The sequence below is a fragment of the Mesoplodon bidens genome (genome assembly GCF_964165515.1).
Source record: "Mesoplodon bidens genome assembly, chromosome: 15".
Classification (NCBI taxonomy): Eukaryota; Metazoa; Chordata; class Mammalia; order Artiodactyla; family Ziphiidae; genus Mesoplodon; species Mesoplodon bidens.
Window position 1 is genome coordinate 63,578,304 of NC_138171.1, and position 13,476 is coordinate 63,591,779.

General features: G+C 47.2%; 1 protein-coding gene across 2 annotated transcripts in view; it reads left to right on the forward strand.

Moving 5' to 3' along the window:
- ADCY9 (adenylate cyclase 9) overlaps window positions 1–13,476 on the forward strand; it is a 129,923-nt gene that overhangs the window by 85,171 nt on the left and 31,276 nt on the right. The window contains exons 4-5 of one of the 2 annotated variants that reach the window (XM_081257854.1): window positions 8,897–9,001; window positions 10,497–10,714. In XM_081257854.1, coding sequence (XP_081113980.1) covers window positions 8,897–9,001; window positions 10,497–10,714 — 323 coding nt within the window. The remainder of the gene's footprint in view (window positions 1–8,896; window positions 9,002–10,496; window positions 10,715–13,476) is intronic. The other variant, XM_081257855.1, reaches the window with a different exon arrangement.

Sequence of the window (13,476 nt, forward strand, 5' to 3'; positions counted from 1 at the left end):
CCTTGCCACGTCAGTGTCACGGAAGGTGGCTTGGGTGCCTCAGAAAGGCTGGAACCTAAAGCTGAGGATCCATCTCAAAGCCTTGGCTTTGGGATCGAACAGGTCACCTCGTGGCTGTAAGCCACAGGGAAATGGCAATTTCTCAGGGCTGTCGTGAAGATTAACTGAAGTCACGCCGCGAATGCTGGGGTTGGAGAAGCTCAGCTGACCCTGGAGTGCACTTTCACTCAGTCCGCACGGAGTGGTGGACGCTGACTGCAGAAGGAGCAGGGAGGACAGGAGCAGGTGGAGGCACTGTTTGGTTCGCCCACAAGGAGTCACTGAATCTCTTGGGAAAGTCCCTGTTTGCTCTGAGCTGAAGGGGGTCCTTCAGTTGTTGCAGCTAATCGTTGCTGTAAGGGATGTAGCCACGGCACGCGTGCAACCTGTTTTGTGTGACCCCAGCCCTGCTGTGGTGTCTGCTGCTCATTTATCATGAACCCTGTGGGTGACGGATGGAGGGAGACTGCGCATGCCAATAAAAATAGCCAGGCTGACGTGTTTGCAAAGAGCAAAGAAATGCAAACCAAAGATGTGGATGGTGTTTTATCACATCCGTCCTAACCATTGAGCCACATGAGCTGTGAGAGCATCTTGTGTCATCCCTGAAAGATCTCCCTGGGATGCACCTGCCTGGCTGGTCTTCGTGAGTTTGCCTTAATCCCTTATTCAGAACCCAGAGCATGTGCTCATGGGGTGTTTCTCCCTGTTTACAATTGGTAATGAGGCTGATAAAGTGGATTCACCCACGTGGGGGGATTCAGAGAGGGCCTGTCCTGTCTCACAAGGGTTATACTTTCCCTTTGAGGTCACTTGCCCTAGGAACACCCTTCTGTGACAGTCCCTATGGCTTTTTAAATGATTCTAAGAAAATGATCACTTCTGTTATCTCCTTGTTATTTGTATGTAAAATCATTATGAATAGGCTTAGTCAGTTCAGTTTGAGGAAGTGAGGGCCTTTTACTTTATTGTAGATGGAAAAAGTAATAGATTTCTCTCTCTCTCCCTCGCTCCCTCACTCGCTCGCTCTCTCTCTCTCTCTCTGTGTGTGTGTGTGTGTGTAGTTTAGACATTAAGTATTTATTGTAAATAGTTGTCTGAGTTGATAGTGATGATGATTGCACAATTCTGTGACTATACTAAAAACTATTGAATTATAGACTTTATTTATTTATTTATTTTTAACTTTTTTTTTTTTTGGTACGCGGGCCTCTCACTGCTGTGGCCTCTCCTGTTGCGGAGCACAGGCTCCAGACGCGTAGGCTCAGCGGCCATGGCTCACGGGCCCAGCTGCTCCACGGCATGTGGGATCTTCCCGGACCGGGGCACGAACCCGTGTCCCCTGCATTGGCAGGCGGACTCTCAACCACTGCGCCACCAGGGAGGCCCTGAATTACAGACTTTAGATAGTGAGTTGCATGGTACGTGAATTATATCTCCATAAAGCTGCAACACAAATAAGTAAATAGTAATCTGAAGGCCGGCTCTGAAATGTGGCTGTAAAGTAAGTTTTTTTAAAAAGGACTTTTCAAGTTGTGTCTGTATTTTGAGAGGTGTGTGTGTTTCCTTCAATTAGGAGGAAGCACATCACATATAAATTGACAACTCTTCCTTATAGAAGAATTCCAGCTAATAGATTGTAGAAGGAGTGAGGGAAAGAAAAATCACCTTTAGAGCATCACAGTAATAAGTGCTACAGGCAAGATCCATCACTGAATTCTAAAATCAGCAGGTAGAAGTTTAAGGAGAAACAGGACATTTGCATAGCCTCCAAGCATCTCCCCTTAGATATTTATTCGTTTTAAAGGGAAAAATAGTTAGGGAGTTCCCTGGTGGTTAGGATTCCGGGCTTATACTGCCGTGGCCCAGGGTTCAATCCCTGGTAGGGCAACTGAGATCCCACAAGCCATGCGACACACCAAAAAATAAAGAAAGGGAAGAATAGTAACTCGACAGTGGAAAACCTAGCAGGGCCCACCTTCACCAAATGATGATGCTTAGCATTGCAATTAAGAAAACCAGTGGTATCATGTACCACCCCCCACCCCGTGTTACGTGCAGAGAAGGGCATATCGCCTCTGTGGGTTTCTTCCCTCAAATCCTAAACCTCAATCAACTCGTGAGAAAACATTAGACAAATGCAAATTCAAGGACATTTTACAAAATACCTAACCAAGACACTTGAAAAATGTCCCAGACTGGAGGAGACTAAATGTGCGTGGGATCCCGAAACAGGAAAAGGACATCTGAGTAAAATCTGCAGCGTGGTTAATAGTACCGTGCCAGTGTTAATCTCTTAGTTTTGGTAACTGGACCACGGTTCATATAAGATGCTAAGTAACGTTAGGGGAAGCTGGGGTGGACGTATGGGGACTCTCTGAACTGTCTTTCCCACTCTGTTTAAGTCTAAACTTGTTTCAAAATAAAACATTTTAATACATATGTATAAAATATTATGTTTATATTATTTTTATGTAATATAAATATGCTTGCTATTGTTATATATTACGTGTGAACTGAAATGGAAAGGTTAGTCCAGCTCATTTAATTGGCATCATCAGGTAGTAAAGTACTGCACATGAAATAAATTTCCCCAAATACCAAATAGCTTCTTCCTTTGACTTTCTGATGGAACTTTACCACACCACGGTGACACTTTTCTTGCCTTATCAGCCTCGATTATTAAACTCACTTAGGTCGCTTAGGGCTCAGGAATCTGAGGTTTCAGTGGTTCTGCACTCTGTGGCTTAGAGATTTTGTGCCTGGTTTTTACAGGTGTGTGTTTTGTTTGTTATTTTGCCTCCAGTATTCGCAGGCTGTCCACTTTTCTGTTCTTATCGCTTCTGGATGCCTTTCTTTTTCTGTAATAATTACTGTTTCTATTTTCCTCTAATATCCCACTTCTACTTTCCTCTAGGATTTTGTTAGCAGAAATCAACTATTTGGGAGTGTGAATGCCTGTGCCGATCCGCTAGCTTGGGGAGGGTGCCTGGCCTGCCCGTGGCAGGTCACAGCCAGGGCGGCCTCTGCCCTTCACGGCAGGCTGTCCCTGTTCATGCAGAGATGTCACATGTGTGGTTGGGGTCAAGGGCGTTGTCCCCCTGCCATTCTCTAACTGTGACTCTGGGCCAGTCCCTTCACTCTATGCCTCAGTTCCCTCTTACGTAAAATGGGCTACTCACAATGTCTGTTTCCTGGGTGCTTGTGAGAACTAAACAAAGTAATACAGGAAAGAGGTTAGAATTCAGAATGGGCCTCAGTAGGTCATATGTGCTCTGGCTACATGCTCCTGTCTGCCATGTTCAACCTGGGTTTCAAGTTTGGGAAGCAAGGGATGCTCCTCCTGGTCTGAGGACAGCTCGCTCAGTAGTCATGTTCAGCAGACTGACCAGGCAAAGCAGGACTTTTCTGATGTTGTTTCCTCCTCGTTTCTCAGAAAAGAGGTTTCCCTGCTCCCTCCCTTGACAGTTATGAAAAAAGGACAGCTGTTGGCTTAGAAGTGATTTATCTTGTGAAGAGAAATAACCTTGAAGAAAAAACTATTTTACAGCTCAGTGCCATGTATTCTGAAGAGGATGTAGGGTGTATGTGTTGAAACGTGTTAAAAACAAATGCAATGACACCCAAGCGTGTTAGAGAAATCGTTATAATCTTCCCTCCAGAGCCCACATCCGAGATGGGGGCAAGCGTGGGCAATCTGGGAAGATGAAGAGTTTGCTCCTGGCTGTTCTCCAGGGGATCTCGGGTTTCCCAGGCAACAGCCAACACACTCCTTGGCTCGGAGAGCCCTCTGTCCTGGAGACCTTAGCTGGTCTTGGTGAAGCTCCCCTTGGTGCCGGTGTCCAGTGGTGCCACTTAAAGGAACCAGGAGGTGACCATAACTGCTTGGGTCACTTCAGGGGAACACGGCAGAGGAGGTCAGAGTGCCAGGATTATTCCTGGGTCCTCTTTGTGCCAGGAAAGGAGGCCAGAGAGAGGCTGCATGGTGGTCAGGGGCCAGGAGCCCCGCAGTCTGACCCCCGCTGTTGACAGTCACTTCTGCCTTGCAGCGTCGATATGAGGATTAATGGAGATCAGGTGCACGAGACCGTGGGCATGGCGTGGAAAAGGACCTGACAGTGTTCGTTGGCACATCCTGGGCACTGAGGCGTTTCCACATCGTGGCAGCCGCTATCCTTAGAACAGTAGCTTTGACCCACTGTGCCTGCAGAGGGGCTGCCCTACAAGTCAGTTGCTCAGTTTGGGTGTGCCCCCCAGAGTCCCCAGAATCTACACCCCTCTTCCTGGTAAGGGCTTCTTGGGGTCTGAGATGACAGCGGCTGCTCAGGGGGAGAGATGGGCCTTTAATGGGTTGGCAAACATTTCACAGAGGTATCTGCTTGACAGAAACCAGTATGTGAGACATTTTAACCCGATTAAAATGAAGCTGGAAAATAGTTAAAGGAAAGTTGCTGGGGGGAGGGGGTGGACAAACCCACCCACTGTCCCACCGTTGCTTGGCGGGACCCCCGTGGAGCACAAGAGGCTCCCCCTACAGATCGAGGGAATGTCCAGATATGAGAAAGTTTCCATCAGGGCAGACAGATTTCTCTAAGGTTTTTGTTTCATTTGTTTTTAAGTTAGAATCAGTAGTTTCCCCCAGAAAAGGAAGGTAGCTGAGGAAGAAACAGAATGACAAAGAGCCACATCTTCACAGTACAACGAAATGATCTGCTGCTGGGTCCCTGTGCTGCAGGAACCACCCTGCCACAGGAGGGCCTGGGTCCACAGCTGGCATCCTCCCCAACCCCTGGCTCCCCACTCCCCGGATGAAGCTGCTGTGAGTGTGCGGAGTGAGCACTGTTCAGACCATTAGGAGTCCCGCTCACGGATCCTGCTCTACACTTGACATGTGACCCCGGTGGACCCGGTGAGCCCCGGAGCTCCCTGAGCACAGTCTCCTAGACAGTTGTGAGCATCCTGGCTCCACAACACATGTCCTTGCTCCCTGAGGTTCTTCTGTGGGCAGCTCTGCGGGACGTGCATTAGAATGCGGTACAGGCCCTGCAGCCTCTGTTTGCCAAAAGGGTGTAGCCTTGAGCTGCCCATCTGTGAAGAGCCCTGCCCCCAGCCCCCTGAGACAGCCCAGTCCCCACGGGCAGTCCCAGTCCCCACTGGCCCTCCCACCCCTTCCTTCACAGCCAAGACCTTTCAGAGAGGGGATGCAGTGTCTGACTGGGGTGGCCTTGACTCCTGTCCAGGGACTCCTTTGCAGCGGGTGTATGCTCTCTGGTGTCCAATAGGTTTGAGCGTCACTTTTGCATATTTGTGGCTCTAAATGCATGAAACATCATCCGTATGCAAAGCCAGCACACCGTGAGGAATTCCTAAGAAGCAGATGGCCTGTTCTTCAAGTGCATCAGGTGTACTTGAGGAGAGGAAGATACTTAGGAGCAAGCTGATGCCAAGAGATGCCTGAAAACACAGGGCTGGGCAAGAGCAGACGCCCGGTGGCTGTCCAGTCTGTGATCAAGGACTTTAAATGATCGTATGCACCGGCTTCAGAACCAGAGAGAATAGTGACCAGATGTTTCAGTGTTAAGGACCAGTGTTTACTGAGCACTCCCCAACACTGCAGGCATGTGTGGAGCCAAGTGTGGTCAACGCACGCACGCTCACACACGCAAGCCCTCACCCACGGCAGACATCGCCAGTCCCCATGGGTCCCCTCCCTTGGGGCTAGGACGTGGCCTCATCATCCTTCTCAGTTCAGCATTCTAGGAGGTCAGTGCCTTGGGATTAGAGCTGATCTAAAATACCTCTGACCAGCCTTACATGTGTCTCCTCATTCTGCCCTTATGATACAATCCCATTTAACAAAGGAGGAAACCGAGGCTCAGAGAGATTCCCATACTATTAAGTGGTAGAACCAGGATTCAGTCCGTGACAGTCTGATTTCAAAGCCAGTGCCTTTAATCACTGTGTTACACTTGGTCTCTAGACTTAACGTTTGCAAAGTGCTCAGAGAGGGCTTCCTTGGTGGCGCAGTGGTTAAGAATCCACCTGCCAATGCAGGGGTCACCGGTTCGAGCCCTGGTCCGGGAAGATCTCACACGCTGCGGAGTGACTAAGGCCGTGCACTTCAACTACTGAGCCTATGCTCTAGAGCCCGTGAACCACAACTACTGAGCCCACGTGCCACAACTACTGAAGCCCGTGCGCCTAGAGCCCGTGCTCCACAACAAGAGAAGCCACCTCAATGAGAAGCCCGCACACCTCAACGAAGAGTAAGCCCCTGCTCACGGCAACTAGAGAAAGCTTGTGTGCAGCAATGAAGATCCAACACAGCCAAAAATAAAATAAAGTAAATAAATAAAGACTTTTAAAAAAAGAAAAGTGGTCAGAGAATCTGTTCACTATTTCATCATGTCTTTACGAGATTGGTGACAGACAGTCCCTGGAGCCTAAGGGTTTGGCTCAGAGGGTCTCAACCCTTCCCCCCACCCACCACCGCTCCAGGCTGTATCCATCCTACCCCTGGGCCATCAGTTGGCCCCTGAAAAGGCTGTGTTCCCCTAGAGTAGCAAGCCTGCCAGCCACCACTACCACCACCAAAGCCATTTACACACACACACACACACACCTGCTAGGGAGGACCTTGGGAATCTTGCTGGCCTGTCACGTGGACGCACACACTTTCTTCTGGGGGTGTGGAGGTCACTTCATGTGTGTGGTAGTGGATTTTTTTTCCATTTGAGAAGATCATTGGCCCCATTGGCAACATGTTCTGAAGTTTAACTCAGTCAATACCAAGAGGTGCTTTAAAATAATTTTACTGTATGCCATTGACAACTAGAGCATCTTGCCCCTGTTAATAATGCCAATTTTTTCCGAGCTACAAGCAGATTTTACCTAGGTACTGCTGTTTGCTCGGACATGATACTCCCTGATTTGGCCAGCTCTTTTGGCATGTATATTTTCACTTCTTGAATGAATACGAGCATTCGAATTTAATGGGTGCGTTGCATCAGATTCCCAAATTCCACAACTCTTTAGAATCTTTATTTCTTTTATTGAATACAGTACAGGCCTGAAATCTAACTTAGGATGTGATCTGGGTTATATCCTTGCCCTAAGGCACTAAGTGACATTTATTTTATTTAAATTTTATTATTTAAAATTTCTGAAATAATATCTAGCCTCCTACAGTGTATTCCAGTGCTTAACGATTCTTAACGCTAGGAAATTGTTTTTGAAGCCTAATAAGTCTGTCTTTTCCCCTGGGTGCTATCAGTTGCTATCTCAGTGGTGGTTGGTTCCTAGATTACCAGATCATATTAATAATAAGAGTACGTTTATTAAGGATACACTGAGCGCCAGGAGCAATGCTAGGCTTTCTACATGCGTATTCATAAATCCTTACAATATGTCTTCAAGAAAAGTGTTTTCACTCTCATTTCACACAGGAGAGAACCGAGGTGAGGGATTTGAACCAGGGGTCTCCAAACCAGTAAGTAATCAAGGATTTGAACCCTGGTTTGTGAGAAATGAAAGCCTTGCCCTTTCTACTATCCCTGGTGGTACTTTTTTTTTTAATGGAAGTATAGTTGCTGTACAATATTATATAAGTTACAGAAGTACAGTATAGTGATGGACAATTTTTAAAGGTTATGCTCCATTTGTAGTTATTGTAAACTACTGTCTGTGTTCCCTGTGTTGTACTATATGTGGCAGTGTTGAGTCTTGCCTTGTCTCTTCTAGGTCAGCTAATTCCCGCAAATGAATAAGAAGGGCTACGTCTGTAAGCTCGCCCCTCTGATTGTCCTGCTGTATGAGAACAGCTCACCTTCACAGAGAGCTTGAGAACCTTTGCTTAGCATTTGAGTGTGGATTGGCGGCTAGTTTGTTTAACAACAGCTTTATTGAGATATAATCCACCCTTTTAGAGTGTATAATTCGGTGGGTTTTAGTATGTTTGAAAGGTTATACAGCCATCACCACGGTCAGAATATTTTCATCACCCCAAAAAGAAACCCCACACCTGTTAGAGTCACTCCCCATTCCCTTGTGTCCCTCACCACTGGCAACCACTAATCTCCTTTCTGTCGCTGTGGATTTGCCTTTTATGGATATTTTATACAGATGGAATCCCACCATATGTGGTCTTTTGTGTCTGGCTTCTTTCACTGAACGAGTTTTCAAGGTTCATCCACGTTGTCGTGTTGTTTGTCAGTGCTTCATCCCTTTGGATAGCTGAGTAATATTTCATTCTGTAGATACACCTCATTTTGTTGATCCATTCATCTGCTGATGGACATCTGAGTTGTTTCTACTAAAAAGTAGATGCTGTTAGGGCACATTCACGTACAGGTCTTTGTGTTGTTTATTTTCCATTATCACGCTGCCAGTTCTTTTTTTTTTTTTTTTTTTGGCTGCATTGGGTCTCTGTTGCTGTGCATGGGCTTTCTCTAAGTGTGGTGAGTGGGTGCTACTCTTCATTGCGGTGCGCGGGCTTCTCATTGCTGTGACTTCTCTTTGTGGCAGAGCATGGGCTCTAGACACGTGGGCTTCAGTAGTTGTGGCTCGCAGGCTCAGTAGCTGTGGTGCACAGGCTTAGTTGCTCCGCGACATGTGGGATCTTCACGGACCAGGGCTCGAACCTGTGTCCCCTGCGTTGGCAGGTGGATTCTTAATCACTGCACCACCAGGGAAGCCCCAGCCAGTTCGTTTTTAACTCATCCTGAGTGGTTCGGTAAGCCTTCCATTTGGTTGCGCCATTCTGTGTGACAGCAAATTACAACAGCAGCTGACTTGTTTGAATCACGTAGTGAGGTCGTGTTGCCTGAGTGAGCTCCTACGGCCTGTGTTTTTCTCGTAGACCTGCCCGTCGTGCAGAATCATGTTTGCTCCCAAATTGGAAGCTGGCGCCGAAGGTGGAACAGTCCAGAATGGCTGTCAGGAGGAGCCCAAGAAGAGCACCAAGGTAACCCGCTCTGGGCTGTGATCCCTGTCAGTGCCTCTCCTGGTGCACCCACCTGAGGGGACATCCTGTCTGGTCAGCTTCTCAGTTCCAAGGGCAACTCCTCTTGGGTGACACCATTGCATACCTTCGAGTCCTCTGGGTTTTGAACAGACCGATAAAGAGCAGGATGGATGCTGACCTGCATGGGATACCCTGACGGGCAGTGAGACCTGCGGGGCTGGAAGCTGGACTCAACGGCTGGTGGGATGTGGATGTGGAAGGAGAAGAGGGGAACCCTTAGGGTGAGAGGTGGGGCGTGAGGAGGGCTTGGGTTAGGCCAGCAGCAAGGGCAGTGCAAAGAAGTCTCGCCTGGAGGCCAGACCCAGGAGCCTCCAAGCAAGCTTCTGAATCAGGCGACTCTCCAGGGAGGCGCAAATCTGTCACCCTCATCCTCGGGTCGTTGGCCCACGGACCTGCACAATGCTGGGTCATTCCATGTCGTTTGTGTCCAGTCACCCCTTCTTTTTTTTTAATTGGAGTACAATTGTTTTACAATGTTGTGTTGGTTTCTGCTGGACAACGAAGTGAATCAACTGTACGTATACATATATCCCCTCCCTCTTGAGCCTGCCTCCCATCGCCCCATCCCACCCATCTAGGTCATCACAGAGCACCAAGCTGAGCTCCCTGTGCTATACAGGAGGTTCCCACTAGCTATCTGTTTTACACATGGTAGTGTGTATATGTCAATCCTAAAAACCCAAAGCATCCCACCCTCCCCTTCCCCCACTGTGTCCACATGTCTGTTCTCTATGTCTGTGTCTCTATTTTTGCCCTGGAACTAGGTTCCTCTGTACCATTTTTCTAGATTCCACATATATGCATTAATATACGATATTTGTTTTTCTCTTTCTGACTTACTTCACTCTGTATGACAGACTCTAGGTCCATCCATATCTCTACAAATGACCCAATTTCATTCCTTTTTATGGCTGAGTAATATTCCATTGTATATATGTACCACACCTTTTTTATCCATTCATCTGTCAATGGACATTTAGGTTGCTTGCGGTGACTGATTATTAGAGAAATGCAAATCAGTCACCCCCCTTCTTAAGCCGCAGCCCTTACAGATCTGAGTTTCCTTTCCCTGGATCCGCCCCTGCACTTCCTTCAAGTCCTCCTGGCTTCTGGAATGCTGGTTCTGTGGTCAGGAAACTCTGGGAGCCTCCCCAGCTCCTGCCTCAGCCTTCCCCCTGACCTCCTTACCGGCTCTTCCCATGACACCACTGTCTTGGGTGCCTGGAGGTGTGTTTGGAGGAGCCAGGGGGAATGGGGAAAAGCAGACCGGCGGAGAGGCAGAGCGCTCGGGTTAGAGCAGAGATCCAAAGGTGCAGGTTGTGGCGTGCGGGGTGCAGTCCAGGGGGCTCTGGTATGGCCGCGTTATGGGGGATAGTGCTGCTGCATCCCACGCTTCAGCCTCTGTGTCTGCCCCCACCCCCTTATTCTGACACAGGCTTCTGGAGGACCCAATTCCAAAACGCAAAACGGACTGCTGAGCCCTCCCCCGGAGGAGAAGCTCACCAACAGTCAGACCTCCCTGTGCGAGATCTTACAAGAGAAGGGAAGGTGGGCAGGTGTGAGCTTGGACCAGTCAGCCCTCCTTCCGCTGAGGTTCAAGAACATCCGGGAGAAAACGGATGCCCATTTTGTTGATGTTATCAAGGAAGACAGGTAAGATGCAGCCACCTGCCTCAAAGCGAAGATTTGCAGGTAGAAGCTCCCCCTTTTCTGAGTCACCTCATCCCCCATGCATTTGCCTTCCATTGTCAGTGTATTTTGAAATAATTTGAAACTTACAGAAAAGTGGCATGAATAATACAAAAGATTCCCTTTACACCCTTTGCCCGATTTACCAACTTTTAACATTTTACTCTGCTTGTTTTATTCTCCTCTCTCTCCCTGTGAAACTTGTTTATTTTTTTCTGAACCATTTGACAGTAAGTTAGATACATCGTGCTTTCTACCCCTTAAAACTGTATTTCCTGAAAACAGGTGTGTTTTTGCACGTGATCATAGCTACCTAATTCAGGAAATGTAGCACTGATGAGGTGTTTTACCAAGTCTGTGGTTCCTATTCCGGTTTTGTTGGGTGGTCCCATGTGTCCCCCATAGCACGGTAGAGAATCACATGCTGCACCTTGCAGTTGTCAGGCCTCTTCAGTCTTTAAATCTGGGGCAGTTCCTCAGCCATTCTTGATCTTCCATGACATTGACATTTTTTTTTTTTTGACATTGACATTTTTGAAACATGCAGGCCTGGCTCTTTTATAAAATATTCCTGAAGTTGTATTTGTGTGACATCTCCTCATGATTCTGTCCAGGCTGCTTGTGTGTCCAGATCCCATGGAGGTGACGTGTCTTCTCAGGCACTAGATCCAGAGCCCCATGGTGCCCCCTTTGACCTTCATCAGGAGTAGTGATGTTGATCAGCTGGGCGAGTGTTGCCAACTTCTCCAGTCTGTACTCATTTTCTCCCTGTGACTAGTCGGCCATCTGTGGGAAGATGCTTTCAGAACATGTAAAGATCCCATTCCTCACCATACTTCCCTAGACTTAATCTCCATTGATGGTTCTTGTTTGAAACAGTCTTCACTATGTTGGTCAGAATGGCAGTTTTCCTGCTTCAGCGCTGACTGTGCTTTTATCATTTGGGGCTTGGCATTCTGCAGTAAAGAAGAGCTCCTCCCCACTTATGACTTAATCTATCCATCTACAGATTTATAAATCCATATAAACCCTCATGGAGTCCTGTTTTACTTAACAGGACATCATTTATCAGTGTCCTAATTAGAGTTTGATGCTCTAGTTGTCCCGAATCTGGCCTTTGGGAGCCCCCCTTCAGGCTGGCTCCTGTGTCCTTTCGACACGGCTCCTTCATTTGTTTTGAGTGATTTCTTACTTTCCAGCACAACAGGCTCATTTTATATCTTCCCTGCCCCAGCTCAGGAATCAGCCGTTTCTCCAAAGAGCCCTGGCTCCTTTTAGTGAAAAACGGTATTTACATATGTTAGTTATTAATGTTTGATTTAATGTCATTGTAGTCAAAGGCATACACTATGTGACTTCATTCCTTTTACATTTATTGAAACTTGTTCTGTAGTCTCACATGTGGTCTGTTTTGGTAAACATACCATGAGCGTTTGAAAAGAATGCATACTTTGCATTCTCAGGATGTTGTGATCCATAAACCTCAATTAGGCCCACGTGGTTGGCAGTAATGTTCAGATCATCTGTCTCTTTACTGACTTTTTTTGTCTCTTGTTCTATCACTTATTGAGATAGGGATGTTAAAATCTCCAGCTGTGGTTGTGGAATTGTCTGTGTCTCTCTGTAGTCCTGACAATTTTTGTTTCAGGTATTTTGAAGCTCTTCTTTAGGTACATACACATTTACGAGTGTTATATATTCCTGGTAAATAATCCTTTTATCATTTTGAAGTGTCTCTCTTTGTGCCCAGTAATACTCTGTCTTGAAGACTGCTTTATCGGATATTAACATAGTCACTCTAGGCTTCTTATTCTTTCTTTCTTTCTTTCTTTCTTTCTTTATTTTTTGCGGTACGCGGGCCTCTCATTGTTGTGGCCTCTCCCGCTGTGGAGCACAGGCTCCGGATGCACAGGCTCAGCGGCCATGGTTCACGGGCCCAGCCGCTCCGCAGCATGTGGGATCCTCCTGGACTGGGGCACAAACCCCTGTCCCCTGCATCGGCAGGCGGACTCTCAACCACTGCGCCACCAGGGAAGCCCAAGCCTTCTTATTCTTACTGTTTGCATGCTATATCATTTTCCATTTTAAAAAATTCTAACCTGGGTCTTTATATTTGAAATACATCTCTTTTGGGTCTGCTCCTTAAATCATTCTGATAATATTTGCCTTTTTTTTTGTTTGTTTGTTTTTTTTTTGCAGTACCCAGACCTCTCACTGTGGTGGCCTCTCCTGTTGCAGAGCACAGGCTCAGTGGCCATGGCTCATGGGCCTAGCCGCTCCGCAGCATGTGGGATCTTCCCAGACCGGGACATGAACCCGTGTCCCCTGCATTGGCAGGCGGACTCTCAACCACTGCGCCACCAGGGAAGCCCTGCCTTTTTTATTATATTTTAATATATTTATTTGCTTTTTAGCCATACCTCTTTGCATTATTTTTCTTTTAATGGTTGCTCTAGGCAGTCTTATATTTTTATAGTCTTCTTATAGTTAATATTACATCATTTCACTTTTATTCTTTTTATAAATTTATTTATTTGTTTATTTTTGGCTGCGTTGGGTCTTTGTTGCCGTATGCAGGCTTTCTCTAGTTGCGGTAAGCGGGGGCTACTCTTCATTGTGGTATGCGGGCTTCTCATTGAGGTGGCTTCTCTTGTTGTGGCTTCTCTTGTTGTGGAGCATGGGTTCTAGGCATGTGGGCTTCAGTAGTTGTGGCTCAAGGGCTCAGT